Below are 19033 nucleotides of genomic sequence, written 5' to 3'. Positions count from 1 at the left end.
CAGTTAAGTGCAAAACATCTGAAACAATAGGATATCGAACCAGTCTGGTTTTATTTTTTGCAAGCCTTTCTTTTTGCAGGTTTTCTACGCTAGACCTGCAGAGGCCTTGATATAACCGCATGTGAAACTAAAGAACCGTTTTTGTCTCTTTCAATATTTTCAAGATTCACGCAGTGCTTGGATGATATAGTTATATTCAAGTTAAGTACTGTACCGTTATCCTAAAGCTAGTACAGTAATTCCACCAAATATATTAGCTGCCATGTATAGTCTATCATATCATGAAAACGGCGTTAAACAATACAAAACCACAAAATGAATTTAAGAGCACTTAAAACACCTTGGCTATATTGCGTCATGTCAATGGGCGGTAAGTGCCTTCCTGAAGGGAAGATTTGATTAATCCGACCCGGGTATAGAATTCTTGATCCTTGGATTTCGAGTTGGATACTCTAGCAACTGAGTTCCCGCGGCCCATCTTCTATCTTTAAAGAATTATTACAGACTGATTATCAGTCTGTATCTTCTCTGTATTTTTCTCTTTTTTCTTTTGATAAATGAATAATATATGTTATATCCTATATTTAAGTTTTGTTTTATTTCACGAATGCATATATATATATATATATATATATATATATATATATATATATATATATATATATATATATATATATATATATATATATATGTAGGTCAGAAATATATGAGTCAGGAATATATGTATGTCCTCAATTTTCGTCCTCATATGATTTCATAACGAAAATATCTGAATATCATAAATCATAAATTTAAGTAACGCAAACATTTCTGCATGGAAATCTCTTTTCTCTTGCATGTGTATTGTTCAGCTAACCATTCCTTTAAATCAGAATATATTATTTTTGTTTTATTTCTTGTGTTTACTTCCAAATTTCATTTAATTTTGCATAAGCGAGTGGACTTTCAGGATCAAAATTTAAAACATCTTAATTAAATTAATTGCTTTGTATCATTTTAATTACTTCTGTGTTATTTGGTGCGCCATTTTGTAAATTTCATATTTTGATTTTGCCCCCGTTATGTATATCTATATTGTATCTTTGACTTTTGGCACATCTCATTAGATTGCATATGAGCTATAAATAGGTGTTTTGCAATCAATGTTAATAATAAACCCGTTGACAAGTTTGGGGTTATTTCCCTTTGGATGGCTAAGTCAGACGATTGAGTACTGCGATCTAAGTCACGTGGAGTAAGTCGAGACGTATGAGTGTATATAAGGTCGAAGGCTGATGAATTAATTCATTCTTATTTCCTATTTTCTTGTTTTAGTATCAGTCTGCTGATGTGTTTAGATATAATTTGAGCGGAAACCATTTATGTGGATTTTTCATTGCAATTACAAAGTGCTCATTGACTCTGGACTAAAATATTATTTTAGACATATTGGACAATGCCATTGTGATATATCAAAAACTCTTGGCTCATCAGCACATTTGAGGACCTGACCTTCATTCGGAACACTCGATTCTCTTGGATTTGTGTATAACTTGTTAGGATTATTTTCTATTTAATTCATCATACTGTATGTTCCTCATAGTTTCATTTTTTAACTAGAGAATTAAATTAGTTTTAAGTTTTACAAAACTTGTTTATTTTCTTCTTTCTGTTACTTAGCTTAAGACCATAGAGTCATAACAGCCCAGACCCACTCGCTGCTTTATAACACTGTAGTCATAGTTTTGACCTCTGGCATTTTAACTTTCATTTCTAAACTCAGTCAAGTGGCATTAAATAATATTGCATTACCCTGGATTACACTGACGTCATATTTTATACTTCCCCATTGACCTCTGCCATCTAACCTTCACAGTTTAGTCAATAAATATTTTTGCAAGCCTAAGTTGGGTCGCGAAAAACACTATGTAAATTTGTGCTCTTAATTCAACACATTATCTATTAGACAATAAATGCATGTTTTAACTCGACTTTTATTATTCACATTAATATAGGATTGTTGTTTGTAATTAATAATATGTAATAAAAACATAAATTTATATAATCTAATTAGTTCAGTTGCAAATCATAATAAAAATAAGTAAAGTACAAATATTACAGTACATAATTTTTGCTATTATTGTTAGTTGACGTCGTATATGGTCATATGAATGTGATGTTGTGGTAACGTCTGTGTTATATTCGTATCGTTGGTGTGTGATGTCACATATCTGTTAAAGCTATGCAGTCATACGATGCAATTATAAATTAATAAGATATAGTTACTTTACACTTAAAACAATGAAACATACACTGCCTTTAGTAAATACTTTTGGATAGGTATTTATGCTGCATTCATACATCCCACCTCGTAATTTTAAAAGAGAAGAATTTATTTCATATAAGTTATTATTTTTACGCCGTTTTTATACTCTAAACGGTATGATTTAGTTTGTCTTAGTTTAGCGTTTATCCGTCTATAAAGTTAAGAACGTCACCCAATGCTTTATTACCTATACATTGCTTTATAGGTTTGTTAGTTTAATGTTCGGATTTGAAAATACTGTTTATTAAGTGGATAGATAATACACACTGACTCTATAAGATAGTTAGAGCGTCCAAACAGAGACTTTGGCGTTTCTGTTTGGGTGTTGAGAACTGTGTTTTTTTGCTTAAATATCATTTGTTTAACTTGTTGGGGTGGGGTTGGTTGTTACGTTGTTGCATTCATTCTTGACTGAAAAGATAGCGCGTGGTTACAGAACATGTGTTTTCAATAAAATTTGCTTTTTATTTTAATCTTATAAGTTAAGGGTTACAAGTATAGTGTTTATTGTTGTCATTGTTGTTAAAAATATAAATTATTAAATAATACATAGCGGGATAAAGGGTGTGAAGGGTATAACTCTACTTTGGTTTTTAAATCGTTTACTGTTTTAGTGGTCCAGTAGTTAATTAAATTCATGTAAATGAAACGTGAAATATGGGTCACATTAAATAGCTCTTTGGTGACAGAATAGTACTCGTCCAAATGCTTCCCTTCACCAGGTTTAATTATTCCAGGTATAACATTATGAATACGAGATTAAAATAACACCTGTGATCATGAGCTCAATGCGAAAACTTAACTTTGCAAGTAAAGTGTGAAAAGCAGTGACAGTGACCTTCTTTAGTTCTAAGGGTGTTGTCCTAATAAAATGCTCATCTATTTGACTGCTATGAGGAATAGAACATGAGAATTAAACATAAGACACAAACTTGAACGACGTTTAGTTTTGCGTTAGATACGAGACACATTGATCTGCTTTTGTAATGAAATTGTCTTGCGTATCAAGATGCAACCCCTCACCAACTGTCTTGATTGTAGTTAAAAAGGTATGTATACAAGGTGAAAAATTGTATTTAGTCATCAGATAAATACAAAAGCTTTGCTTAAGGTAGTAAAGTCTTAACTGTAGATCGCTGTGATCTTCCTTGCTATAATAGTGTTTTACTAAAAAAAATGTATGTAATCATCTAATATGATGATTCTAGTTGGAATTGATCCTCTTAATTAAAAATAAAGATAAACATTAATCAAAGACTGGGAGGCGTGAATTATGGTAACAATTACTACATATTTTAATGAGGATATAATACCCGTCAAGATTCATCCACTGACCAAGTTTCATTGTTCCAAACATATAAACCTGCACTAAACGCAAAATGTTTATCGAGAATGTTCATATGTACATATATGTACAAAGTTAGCTGTCACTCCTTCCCCGCAAGGAAACTACTATGAAAACCACTTAAAACAGTTGTCTAGGACCATGGAAGAATGACTAGTTGAGGCGCAGTAAGGCTGTACCTGTGTATATGTTTTTGTATGTTCGAACGCCAAAGTCGGCGCCATGAGTAGCACAATATATCGCAGCTACTTTGTTGTTGTTGTTGTTCTGGGGTTTAACGCCATTTTCAGCACAAGATAGGCCATATATGGCGGCCAGTATAACTGGTGGAGGAAGAACCCTGGAAAACCCAGGAAAGAACCACCGACCCACGAGAAGCTACTGGCAGGCTCTCCCACGTACCCACGCTAGCCGAGCCTTGGACTCGAACATACGCAGACAGAGGTGAGATGGCAGTGATCCGGAACGGTGAGCGCTTTAGACCACTCGGCCACTCGGGGCCCCAGCTACTTTGTAGAGTAGATATAAATATATGGCTTTTCACAGGCTTCACCCCTTCTCTTAATGACACCGATCAGATCGATGTTTACCTTGAAGGAATAAAACCTAGTACAATATTCTTCTTCAATTCACAACATTGGAAATTCATGACATGACCTTGCTGTTACCTGTACATTGAATTAGCTATAAATCAGGGACTGACAGGTCTCGTTGCACAAAGCAATACTGAATAATACATGATCAGATTTCAGTCAGATCGCGCAAGACTGCTGAAATAAGCAGACGCCAGATATAACTTACTGAAAAATCTTGCAGGTCATTGCTGGCGTCCTTAATTATTGAACATATTATACAGCGTGAATATAGATCAATAGTTTAGTTCTCCTAAATACAAAATATAACCAAGCGCATATAGGATTATATGGATAGACAGTGTATTTTTAGATTTTATACTAATCGACCTATTTATAAAATATTGTATCTATGTAATATATATTGTTAGAAGATCTAGAATTAAGATGTGACGGTTCTGAAACTGTATAATAGTAGCCAATTTATTTTCTTTTTCTTTCGTAACTTAAGATCAGTTAATATATTATACTTGTAGGTTTCTCAAAAATATATTGGACACAGGTTTTGTAATTATGTGTCTTTCGTTTTTAAATTATGCTCAGTACAACAGCTGCTTCTTAAATAAAGCAATTGACATACAATTCCGTAATATGGAGAGAGCAAGACGAGAAATTTTGAGGCTTTATTTTAGATTTAAACTATGGACATGTGATCATCAATTGCTTTCATTCAATATCGGAACGTGTAATTAATTATAGTAGTCATCCAATCTTTTGACACAAATTTAGCAGATTTTGTTAATATTTGGCTATTATTAAATGCTTAGTGACTACAGTAGTGTTTTACACGTATACAGTGGGTAATTCTAATACTTCATTGCAAGCTAAAGATAATTGTATAGCGTGTAGCCAAAACTACAAATGATTTATATATCAGTTTTGGCAGAAAACTCAATTCTTATTAAGTCATGTGTTTCACACACTTAGCTTCGCAGTGCTCCAATTTGAGATCTAACTAGAGAAGGTTCCAAAAGTGCCGTGTATTAAGACACGTTTTAAAGACTGTGAAGACAGACTGAGCCTATCACAGAAAAGCAGTAATTCTACTGCTATGATGAACAATGATACTGAATATAGTTAAACGTTCAGTCGACACTAAATCACGTGTTTTTCTTATTAAGTCATGTGTTTCACACACTTAGCTTCGCAGTGCTCCAATCTGAGATCTAACTAGAGAATGTTCCAAAAGTGCCGTGTATTAAGACATGTTTTAAAGACTGTGAAGACAGACTGAGCCTATCACAGAAAAGCAGTAATTCTACTGCTATGATGAACAATGATACTGAATATAGTTAAATGTTCAGTCGACACTAAATCACGTGTTTTGTTGGAATTTATTTAATAGTTTCAGGTGGATATACTTACAACTCAAAATATATTATTTAAAAAATATACATAGACGAGGAGCCACCTAAATCTTGTCAGATTCAAAACAAGCATTATCTTTTCAACATTTGCGTGCTGATCTTTGGGACGCCTTCTATTATAGTCTATCCAATTCAAGACGAACTTAAGAGTAATATTTTTTTCTCGGTATTATAACGTAATTTCAGGCTAATCAAGGTGATTCTCTTTTGGTAAAGAGTCTCCAGGGAAATCTCTTCTTCGTGAAGATCAGACAGATATTTTGAAACGTTCGAGTGCTACCACCTCTTTTTGTAAGTAAAATTTTCTTATCTTAATTAAACTGTCTGCGTTAGACATATATCAGCGTCGTTTCTAATTTGTATATAATCAGTCGATATGGGCAGTAATTATTTCAGATGTGTGCTTTGAGAAGCTAAAAGGTAACACTGTATTATTTCCTATACGGTATTTAACTGAAAATATATACATATAACAAGATAATTCAAACACCATTCACCATACAAATTATGTTGCATAATTAAAGTGCATATAATCCTGTGCAGCTAAATGCACTTGGTGTAATACATACAGTGTGATCAGTGTACATGTTACTGCACTATCTGATAACCACTTTATAATACTTTTGTATTGCATATCTTGTGTTGCGGTAGGCTTGAACATATCTCCTCCGAACGTCTATATTTATACGCGTGCATATTTTTTAGTTTGTTTATGTTTTCAGTGTGATTTTGTTGTTGTTTCAACCTTGTTCCTATCTGGTGTATTAACATATGTGGGTCACATAGGATTATTTACCAGATGTTCACAAAATTTGGGACCCTGCATCTTTTGTTGCTGACGGATTTTCAACTGTGATGAAAGTTTATAGATTTACATAATAGTTATGCTTGACCCCAAGTGCAATCAACGTATGAAGTTCCTGTAATCTAGCAGGTATCAAATTAAAACACTGTGCAAATTAGTTGCAGGCCAGTAACGTCGTTACGACTTAAACTCTTCTCACTAGACATAAATTTAATTTAGTGAACGGTTTCCTTTTATATTTACATTGTACATATATTTTCTGCGTAAGAAGAACAGATGAATTAAGTGTCGAGTTTATGGTATTGCCATAACGAGTTACGCACAATGTGCGCGTCATTGTACATATACATTTATACCTAACTACGGCAAGTAGGCATGCTATAATTAGATCATAATTCATACGAGACACAATCATGAATCACTGCATTTGTTTGAGATCGCATAATTTCTATTTCAAAAAGCTTTAGAATTTGATAATATGTATATTTTATGGCTATACGCATATTTTAATTCAATCGTTGAATTTTCAGAATATATTTTTTTCCAGAAATCTAACAACTACTCAGTGGCGTCGCTAGAGGGGTGCGGGGGGGGGGGGGGGGGCGGTGCGGACCGCACCGGGTGACACCATCTCAGAGGGGTGACACCAAAACGAAAAACTGCAAATTTTACAGAGCACACACTGCTCGGTCTAGTCGGATTTCATAAGCGGATAACCGATCATAGTTAAATACATGACTAGCAGGCACAGCAGTGGCGTAGCTAGGGGTATGTGGGGGGTGCGGACTGCACCGGGTGACACCATCAGAGGGAATGACACCAAAATGATATTACTAAGGATTCTGTATGGTCTGTTACGGAAGGAGGACCATGGGGGTGACACCATGAGCTACCGCACTGGGTGACACCAACCCGAGTGACGCCACTGCAACTACTTTATATGCATTAAACTATAATAAATGATCGGTTATGTTTGCTGGTTCAACGTCTATCAACGTTTTTTCGTGTAAACGACTCGGGTCAGTTTACTGCTTATAAACGTTCACAAAATTGGAAACAGTGAAAAAGATCAAGCATATGGTACTTCTGGTTGCATAACAAATATACAAAAACTTTTCGTACACACTAAATCATGTCATACCATTTTAAAATAGATATATTTTTAATGCAATAATAATGTTACGGTCACACGAAGCATGTTAATAATGGAGCAAAGACCATGGAATTAAATAGTATCCAGGCAATAACCTGTATCATTTGTCAGTCAAGTATATAAAAAGGATTTCTGAGACACCTACGTTGAGTATATTTTATCAAATGCTGTAGACACGAGAATCTAAACTGATATTCTTTTTGTTCTCCTTCCTGTCAAATATCTCACATTTACACTTCAGTCCATAGTATATTATGTGTTAACATTATCGATATAATTTAATTGTTCCTTTGATAAAATAACTTCAACACGTAATTTATTGTTTTTGGAAGGAATATTTGTACGGATACGGTAATTTGTCCTCTTTGGTAAGTTTCTGCGTAAATTTAACTTATTTAAACATGCAAGACAAATACATTTCCGAATAAACCCCGGTCTACTCAGAGGTCGGTAGTAAAGATAAATTATTATCTGTGAAGGAAAATGTGCTCATTTAATGTGTATATTTTTGTAAATATTTGTAAGTGAAATACTACAAACTATGTCCTTGTCCTTTTTCACGCAAACTTCGAAATACGTCGAACCTTTGATGGCTGAAAAAGTTTTCTTAACTTGTTAGTCAACCGCGTCTGTTTTCTGTGTGAATTTGCATTGTGATTTAAGCAACACAAATGTCTTGTCAGTTTTAGTACAGTCGAAATGTTCGTTTTCTCTTTCACTTGCAACTAAATATGTATGCTGTGTTAATTGTGAAAATGGAAAACTGATAGATACATATTTTCAAAGTTGTATAAATCAGTGAATGGTTTCCAGCGGTTAGCCCGACCTGCATATCAAACGAACGGTTGAGTCTCGAATCGGTTTGATTAAACAACGTCGTCATTTTATTGTGTACATGTTAGTAATTGTTGTAAACATTGCAGCCTTATTACTTTCGATAATTGTTTAATTTTCTCTGAAATAGGAAAATGAAATCGCTTTTCTTACCTTATACTTTATATATCTGTGATTTCTTCCATACCTTGATCCTCGTTGAGAACAAATTAATTCATAATGTTTGTAATCTTCTCCCTGAACTTAGGATTATTAGGCAAACATATCAACCATAAATACTCAGTTTTTCAATGATTATTATGAGGACAACAATACCTTCGTTATTAGAAAGTCCCTTTCCTTCTCCGTTTTAGAATGCCTGAGAATTATTAACAAGCACAGACTTCTGTTGGCATTTGTGGAAGTATCTGGTTGCAATATTGATGGAAAAGGTATTTTGATTAGCCGAAGTGTGTAATCTTTTTGGCAAGATGATGATAACAGAACATGAAAACAGCGTGCTAATTTTTGTCATCTGAATTAACTTTGTCATAGCAAGGGTGTTCGAGAGGCTTAGCTAACTGCACAAGCTTAACGTTGACGCAAACAGTAACAACAACACCACCACTGGAAAAGTGATATGCCTCGCAGGTGAGGTAAAAAAAATGGTACTAAAATCATTTAATAAAGCAACTTACCATGCAAAACTCTATACTCATGTCATGATATATACTATATAATCAGACCTGTGATAATGATCAGATGATTTAAAGGACTATGTGTCTTGAAGGGCCAATCAATTGTAATGTATTATGGATACTTTTAATGCTTAAAAACATATATTAAAGGAACAATTATCGTCATACGCCACATTTGGGATTTATCATAGGAATCAGAAGAGGAGAGAGATAACGGGACAGAATAGAGAAAATTATGAGATATAGCCTATAGGTATAGACATAAATAATAATAATAATAATAATAATAAAGAATACTTTATAATAAAAGAAGATAGCACATTTGATCATAAACTGAACCATCTGTCATGTGATTCAAATATTTGCATGTTACATTGTTAAACAATCACTCAAACATACACAATTACGCACACATTATATATATATATATATATATATATATATATATATATATATATATATATATATATATATATATATATATCAAACAGCTAACACTGTACAAATTATCTACTGTGTCAATACGTATAGTAATACAAATGTTAGTAAGACTATAGGCGTTATTGTCAAGGCTTCAATAATTGAAATCTTGCGCCTTTTGATCTATAATGTCGTCTTAGCGACGTGAATTGTCTCATACATACGGCTTTATGTAACTCATATGAGTGGGTGTCTCTTGTTGAATCGTGATGTCGGTGTTAACGGGTTCGAAATTTTAAAAGTGTTTAGATAAGTTACTTTTTTAGAAAAGACCAAACTGACAATTCAACAAATCTATTGTACTTAGTTTCTATGGTGCTAGACGTATTCACGACAAAAAAAAAACATAGCTGATTGTTTATAGGCTTTTTAATCTATAAATTATCATTAATACTTCTCGTTTGAAAGAGAAAAGTGGTAAATTCGATGACACTCCGTACCTAAACACACATGTTGTAATTTCAATGATGTCTATCTAGCACCAGGCAGAATGTAATAATTACGATTTGTAGCATTTTATGATAAGGTTTCATTTTCCACTGGCATCATGCAACATTTGTTCAGCGATGTTAGTGATAACTTTTGAATACTTGCGGTATTTCGTGCCTGTACCAAAAAGCAAGACATTTATGTAATCTTAAAGATATGAGATGAGATGGTGCATTTTCATTTTCTGTTTGTATTGCCCTACACAATAAATAGCATATGCAATTACACCACATAGTCCCCAAGTATATATTTAATACTTCCTAATATTCTGTACGTGGCCTGATAAAATAAAAATCACGATTGCCTAACATTAACAATCGATTGAGCAGTCGAAGCCGTTAAGCAAAATTTAGGTATCTTTTAAAAGAATTTTTATTTCTTAAAGGCAAGATCGAGGTAATGGATAAAGGGTAGCGTGTCGTAACTTAGCTGTGTAATTTTTTTTGTTAATGACTGGAGATGAATTATGTACTTAACTGCTTTAATCACCAAGGCTGGTCCACTATCTGTACACATACAACCCAAAGTTTAGAAAATCCTGTCTTTAACATTGAGGTTCTCAGTGGTCACATTTTCGCTAGTCCCGTTCATAATCATGCAATGGAAATTAAGGGGTGAGAATGGCATTATATCGTTCTTTAAATACTCATGATGTTCTGCCGATGGTTATCGATCAATATGTAATCCGTGGCATACTTTTAAAAGAGAATATTCACTGTTCAAACAAAAATATTGATATTCTACATTTTAGCATAATTGCAATAGATAACACTATTTACAATAAAGGCAAAGACTGAAAGGTCAGTATTAGTCATGTATTCCCTACAATGGATAAACTGATAAGGGAGACCTGTTTTACAGTTTGTCCATTTGTCACTATTTTACTGTTAATGTATGTTGCACTAATAATTTCAAACATGCTCATACGGGTTACCGCCCTTTGGTGCCAATTATTTTTTTTAAAAACTGCTTTCTCCAAATATTGAAACAGTATGTATTCTACCCGCTTCCTAAAAGGTTCTCTTCAAGCATTGTTTCACCTTTCAAGATCAGCTTCCAGTATATATCCAAAACCTTTACATTCAAAATTTTGTTCACTTTAATCTACTGCACAAATCGTTCCACTGGTAACACCTTGCTGTTCAGGATGCAAGGGACAAATATGATGTCACATTAACCTGCCTAATATAAACCTTCATTATAACAATATACCACATTAGCTATGTCATAAAGGTCCATACTTTTGGATTGCTATATTAAATCGAAACTTTGCATTGGGGTTATCAAGTAGAACTTGGAAAGTAAGTTGGTATAATAAAATGTTTATCCTTCTCCCCCAAAATATGGCCTAAGGATGCCATCTCCATCACTATTTTGCACGACTGTACCAATGGAGCAATTTAGCATTCATAACCGTAGTCTTATTTATTTATTTTTCTGAAGTATATCTTCTCCCGTGGTGTTAAATTACTTTGATAAAGGTGTGATGAGATGGTATACATTGTTCATGTGTGATCGTACAAAGCCCTGCTATAAATAGTTATAACTTAGAGGTGCAGATGAAAGTGACAACCTCTTCTGCACCGAGTCTTCCATCCAGTACAGAGGAGTATATGGAAAACGTCAATGGAATACAGTATAACAAGGCCAGATGAGGTTTTCTACACTAATAGAATAATAGTAGTTTCCGTTAAACATTTTGCTTAAAATAATTTCTGTAAAATGTTGTGTATACGACACACATTTGGACATTATACAGTAAGGTGGTATAAAATAAAGTGTATTGTATGTAAAATCTTGATATTTTAAATTATGAATACCTACATTTGTTCAAAGATTCAAGGCTGTCTGCAACCTCAGATGCTTCCTGTATATTTTTACGATCAAAGTATCATGACCCAGATTACTGATATACGGCTGTTTAGAACCATGATAAACTTATACAAAATAAATCCACTGATTAATGGCCACTAAAATTTATCACGATTTCACTCACAGCTATTTTAAAAATTGTTAGAATTTTTAAAAATCGCAATTCAAACTCTCTACTTAACATTTTTTAAAACTAAGATGTAGCTGTACAAGTGAGTAACTGTTTTACGTTGTACTCAGACAAAACACAAATTCGTGGCTTGATCTGGCAACTTTTTCAGCTTATGTGTACGTTGAAAATTGGACGCAAAAATGAGAAAAAAGTACATTTGTTTCACCACGAATGATTGCGTTCGTGTCACGTGATAACTACCTGCTGTGTGATTAACAGAATCTCTGACTTAATAAATTATATCTTAGTCTTTCTAGATGTAATGCAAGAGAACGAAGTGTGATGCAAAATAAAGAATGTGCCGTAGATCAGCTTCACTATTCTGCAAGGGCGACATGTGTGCGTACAGGAACCAAAGGGCGTACTGACGATACATTTCCCACTCGATTATACGACTGTAGGATCCATCCGCTATATTTTACTCCAGTCAAAATAATTACATCCAGCAATTTCATGAAAAATGGAAGAACCAACGGAGTCCAATATTGTAACAATAAATCTTAAAAAGGCAAACAAAAATCATCGGATGGACATTTGTTGCAGAAATTTCGACCCTATTGAGAATGGTTTGATTATCGTTTCCAAATGTTTTGGAATCATCACATACGTTCTTTTTGCACATTCTGACCTAAGAGCCAAGGAACACTTAAAAAAAAACAATTACAGGAAATTTTCTTCAATGTCACATTGTTTATATTGTCTTGATCAGAAAAAACGAAACGTTATAATAGCCTGCGAAAAAACATTGTACCTGGCCGACACTGAAATCTCTTTGGTATCAGTTCTTCTTGATTTTCCAATTGTACATAGCACATTGTTCCAGTTGGAATTTGGTACAAGTAAAACTGGCATTGTGGAGAAAAAGAATTGCACATCAGACCTTAAAATCAGATCTAGTTTGGAACTAGATGAGAATATTCAGCAAGTAACAAATCATGTAAAGAGAAAGAAAAAGGTGAAGCTAAACAGAACCAACAGACTGTTAACGTTACAGCCTCGAGAACAGAAAGCTGCAAGCAAATATTTGGAGAGGATTATTCCTGTGTATCGTGTACAACATAAAAGTCCTTCTCTCATGCATGTTATTGACAGCATAAACCATTCATCACTGAACGGAGGGGAATTACTGTATGGAGAGGTTGTATCAGATTGCGCAGGATCAAGCTCTTTAACTGTATCTTCAACTATTCAACAACAGTCATCCCTTCAAACCGATGGAAGAGAAAATGCTGAGCATTATGATACGGTGAGTCACAACAACCAGAAACAAAGTGGATTATTAAATGAAGCAATCAGTTTTTTGAAGTATTTGTTTTATAAATGTAAGCTATAATCCACATTGTATGGTTTTGCCAGGTATTTTTTCTTAAAATAAATAAATGAGTTTGTATCTATGCAATATATTTTGCATGAATGTTATACATTTAGAGCAACAGTTCGTACGTTTCAAATATTTTTGTCAACTTCATTGCTTGTACTTTTATGGGATTTCTATTAGTTCATAAATTGAAATCTTTATAGTTTTTAAAATCTCATTCTTTCTTTCAGACGCGGGTAATATCCAGCGGAAGGATATCAACAGGTGACAATTTCTCAAACACAACCATCAATGGTATGTTGCATTTAGATGTGCAAAAAATCAAATTAAATGTTTCCTAAATACATCCTTTGTAAGCACAAAAAGAGTTTAATCTAAGAATCCTTGATGGCGTTTTATTAATCTTAATGTTGATGTTGTGACCGCTTGAATCAGTAGTAAATCTGTCGAGGAGGATTTTCGATTACCCATCTATCCTTCATTTATATATAGAACCTTTAACTCTTTACTTTTGAAGGTTTCAAATTTCTTGTTTTAGACAAAAATGCATATTTGTGGGTCCCTAGTTTTGCGTATCTAACATTAAGCAGAAGAAAATAAACAACGATGCATATGTCTCTATTGAAAATTATTCTTATATTCATTTAAACGTGTTTGCGAGCAAAGAGGCTACACCCGATCTGCATTAGTTAAGATTAGTTAAGTTATTCATTGCTAACATATGGCGTACATCTTAAAGAAGATGCACACTTTTATCCACACGTGTCTGTGCTAATGCATGCAATGTCACTATTCTAATCTTAAGTAATTAGGTTCAAAGGTCATCTTAAATGCCGCTATCAAAGCATAAAGTTCTATTAGAGATTAGGCGCATGAATAAAGTCAGTTACTCTATCATTTTTGTCGAAGCAATCTTCGACACAAATAAACAGTTCTGCCAAAGTGAATTTTAAACTGAAAGTTAAAACCAAATTGTCACTAAGAAAGTGGGTAAAGAGTGAAACACTTAAGTAAAGTCTTCTACTCGTGTTGGCCTTGTTAATCCAAAGTAGTGCTCTGATAGGAGAAAAGCTTTTTCTCTGCAAAACTCAAATGATGCTGTTTAAACTCCCCTGATATCCAAGACTTCCCATAAGCGTAACCGAGGCCAGTACATAACACAAGGAGGTAACGCTAGAGCTAAAATTGCAAGATACTCGATCGAAAATGGAATCTTCAAATCAGAAAGGATGTTCAGCGCCGAGCTAAGGAAGAAAGTCAGCAAAACAACAGTCCGCAGTATGCGGGATAAATATGTTAATGTCACGAAATATGACATGACAGGCCTGCATTTGTCGACTCGTTGGAAGCTTTTGTTACTGAGTGACCGTGACATGAAACTCACAGGAGCAACGAGGGTTTAATGATTCAGTTTGTTGGCCGAATTCTGATAACTTTGTGTGAACTATGAACGTGCCTTGCTTTCCAATACTTCATAAAATGGAAAGGCTGTTGCAATCGTTGATGTTTTCAAAGCACATTGAGGAGAAAATCCGATATCTCACCTAAAGGAAAACGGGATTATAGCAATGTTTATGACAGTCTCTTGTGCGGATAAAGTGCAACTAATGGACTTATTTGTTAACAATTTTGACAAATTAGATATAAAATCCCGATATCATGAGTGGCATTCAACGCAGGTGATTGATCAGTAAATAAATTGTAGTACGATCAAGACGTACTTTTAGATCAGGTTTGGGTGCACCTGAAAACATGTACCCTAAAGTTTACTCACGTAATATAGTGTATCTGCACACATGATTGACATGAGCTTTCAGAAAGCGGGATTAATCCGCTGAATGTCTACTTAGCAGGTATTTGATATATGTAAAAATGTATTTATACTTATTATATGCTCATTGTTTTCTCCGTTAACTTTACATTGTCAGAATCGTTCAGTATTTTACGATATTGCACACCTTCTTATTCCATTCACGTGTATAAAGGAACTACTTTCTATTGTAAACAAGCAATATACTCAGACGCCAGCACGTTTGAGTTGTAAACAAATCATGTACACTCGAGCAGCAGACGTTTAATGTTGTGGTTGTTTAAATTTGTTTCTGAATAAAGTAAAGCAATTGTTTCAGTTGCTTTGGCATATTCCGTTTGATACGATGTTTCGGTCTGAGGCTAGCTATACAATAGACGCAAGAAACGGTCCTCACAGATTACAAACAAGTGACAAGGCATAAACTGTCTTCTTTAGCTGGTTATAAGAATGGCAAAAGATATACTTACAGTTTTACATCCTGAATTTCCTCAAAATGTGCTTTCTTAGTTCTGAAAATCCGAATTACATTAGCGATGTCATAGATTCTCAGTCTTGATTACACATTTCGAAATTGTACTGTAATTTCAAATATAAGTGCAATTATATCCCCCTTACTGCACTCAAAACGAAATAAGCATTAAATTCCATAGCGTCTTTTTGATAATTGCAATTGAAAAACTTCATACTTTTCCCCACATTATGATTTCAAACATTCAATGACAGAAACATGAACACATTTGCAGATGTCAACACACTTCTCCCTCGCTTCTTCAATCCGATGTATTTCATGTGGAATTGTAATATAAATCCAGTCCATAATCTCGAAATTTCGTAGAACGAAAAAAATAATACCAAAATCTATTAATTCCAGATCAAATGGAAAAGTTGTTGCAATGCGCATTCATTCACAACATGACTCCAAATTTCAATTTTAACTAGACGCGCCATTTTCTTTCGAAAGTTATGTCGAGCGCGCGACTAAGTTCAGATTTATCTGGGTAGAGTTATGTGCGCATTAATAATGTTGTTGTTGTGTAATGATGAATCTGTGCTTGTGCATTTAATATGGAATACGGCATACATTCAGTTATTTTGTTTATTTGCTGTGTATTTTGTTAATATAATCAAGCATTAGGTAGAATTTTAAAAAGAAATAGTATATAATTAGCATATAATAAAAAGGTTACTGCATTTGTATGGGGAAAATATGAACTCGTTTTGTCGGATGAATACTGCACTCCCAAGGTCGTGCAGTATTTACATCCGAAAAAACTCGTTCATATTTTCCCGTACAAATGCAGTAACCTATAAATATCAATAATATATGCTTTGTTAAATAAAGATGGGGAGAGTGAATACATCTCCGTTTATTACTATACATCAGGTAGAATCATTTCAATCTTTCACGTGTTCATGATATTTTACATTCGAATTAAATTGCAATCAATCAGCTTTTCAGTGCTCCTCCGATGGGTTGAAACTATTGTGAAATGTTCTTGTAGGGTGATAAGGAAATTTGTTGGAAATAAAACGGTTTCCTGCAAACCTTTAACATATTTTGTTTCTGATATGGTTCTCGTAGTATAAAATGTTTCAATATAGCAACATTGTGAAAGGAGCTTACTGACTTGACATCTCCCACATAGAAATAATATTCTGCACTACCAGCCATGCCTAACACTATTCCAGCCTGCCAGATTTATCTGACAGGTTTATTAGTATGCCAGCAACCAAAGCAAACAGTATGCCAACCGCCAGACCTGTCCGCCGTTACCTCCTATGGTCTACACTATTGCAGCTTCCTGCACATCATTCCTTCATGCTTTTCCTAGCTCATGATGGATTCATTATTAAAAGTGGCCGATGACTGAGGAAACTGCTGCCCAAAATCATTTCTGTGCTTCTACTGTGCATTTCACCTGTAGAGACAACAAAATTAAAGTTCCGCCTTTACCATACTAGTCGTATGTGAAGAGCATACGAATCGAATTAAGGCTTCGTCGCCGTATCGTAGCGATAGTGTCTAGCACAATCTAGCGAATTTAGAAACGTGGGACAGCAAGCAGCTCATAAAGTCACTTCAGGCGAAAGCATATTTAAAGATTAAAGAGTAGCATAAAAAGAAGTATTATGGACATCGAGTCCAATTGACAGATGGATTTATAACGCACCATGTCACACAGCTCAAAAGCAAAAATGTTAGGCTGCCTATTACGCTTGCAATGGCTAAGCTTCCCATCGCTGATCATGAGAATTTGGGCTCGATCAGACAACTAGCGATGTGCCGGCCTTTGTAAAGCTCTAAGACCCACCAAGGCGAGACGACGTGATTGCAAAGGACTGCAAAATATACAGTAGTACAGCACAGAAGCAAACGCTTCAGTATTCCTTGATTGTATGGCACCTAGTGTGCAAGCTTTACTCGAAAAGGAACTGAGACCTATGGATAGCCTGAAGTTTTACATCATGTTTATGGAACAGCAAGATAAAGGGAACCAGCAGGCCTGCAAACATTTATAACGAAACAGCTTTGCAAAATACCATAAACGTGTTGCTATGTTTTCTAAACATAGCCGTTTTACGCATTGATGAGATCTAGCAGCTGGTTGCCTAAGCTAGTGGCTGGATATTTGACAGCTGTCATATGCTTTACCTCTTTGTTTCGAACTGTCACCCGTTTCGGGGAAGTACCTAAATTCCAAAACCACTGGGTAATTCGCCTAGAAAGCCGTTTTCAATTTTAAGCAAAACGTCGACCACTGTTTTCAGTAGGCTGTACTATATGTTTTGTACCTGGCTAATGATCATATTGATATGCCGCTCTTGTATCGCCTTGGTGAGCTAAACTTTTCTGCAGTCTATTTTCCTGTGAATTTTAGCGACACAAGTTCGTGCACTACAGCTTAACCAGCGCAGTTATTATCATTAGCTGGCAAAATGGCCTCTACCCCATACACATTAGGGAGGCGACATACGATATTCCTACTGCTACTCACAAACAGCACAATTGAGGAAAGAGCTACTATATTTGAATTAAGAACCCTGACTACCATATGACATAACAGCAAACACAACGAGAAAGCACGCCTGCCACCGGTTGCTTTACGTCTTTAACCGGGTCGACCTCCTGGAAGCCCACACGGTAGACTGTGACCCCAGCATGTGCCCCTAATTCAGCCAGACAAGACCATCTTAGCTTTTTAAATCCACCACTGCCAGATGAGTATGCCATACAGCATCTGTTTAGATTTCGAGGAACTGAACATGCCAGTGCAAGGCCCTATCGGCGACGAGGATAACATCTACACATATAAAATGAATACCAAGTCCAATATATCTTTTACGATGGAGTCTCCAAAGAGCCCAGTAAGGAGGCCATCGCTACTTTCATCAAGAACATCGCGCATGAGCTGGAAGAGGTCTGAGAATTGTTTTAAAATAAGGTCAAAATGTTAATGGCTGGAGACAATCCCAAGGCTTTACAGCTAGCTACAGACTGCTACATCTGCGGACAGGCACTAGGAGAGGATCAGGAGCGAGACAACACCCATATTACTGGCACGAACCGCGGCACAGCCAACAGAGCATGGAACCTTAAACTGCAGATCTCACCAGAGGAAACTAAGGTACCAGTTGTGCTACATAACTTGCGTGGCTACCTAGACTAGACTGATAAAGCTGGTAGCTAACCCATAATGGAAAGCATTCTTTGCGGAAACAAGGTTTCCTTTCAGATATGACTTCTTCAGCCCCCTCAGCTGTGTTGGTATA

At 35.0% G+C, this 19033-nt stretch overlaps 1 protein-coding gene across 2 annotated transcripts in view; it reads left to right on the top strand.

Annotated features, from left to right (window-relative positions):
• The first annotated feature begins 5214 nt into the window (after positions 1-5214).
• Positions 5215-19033, top strand: part of LOC149786877 (uncharacterized) — a 37757-nt gene continuing 23938 nt past the window's right edge. The window contains exons 1-3 of one of the 2 annotated variants that reach the window (XM_089977388.1): positions 5215-5940; positions 12380-13377; positions 13680-13743. In XM_089977388.1, coding sequence (XP_089833514.1) covers positions 12592-13377; positions 13680-13743 — 850 coding nt within the window. In that variant the 5' untranslated portion in view covers positions 5215-5940; positions 12380-12591. Of the gene's footprint in view, positions 5941-12273; positions 13378-13679; positions 13744-19033 lie in introns of those variants that run through there. The other variant, XM_089977389.1, reaches the window with a different exon arrangement.

The sequence above is a fragment of the Sinohyriopsis cumingii genome, chromosome 12 (assembly GCF_028554795.1).
Source record: "Sinohyriopsis cumingii isolate HCF-2022 chromosome 12, ASM2855479v2, whole genome shotgun sequence".
NCBI lineage: Eukaryota > Metazoa > Mollusca > Bivalvia > Unionida > Unionidae > Sinohyriopsis > Sinohyriopsis cumingii.
The sequence above is the reverse complement of the archived record's forward strand: the minus strand, read 5'-3'. Positions and strand labels throughout refer to the sequence as shown.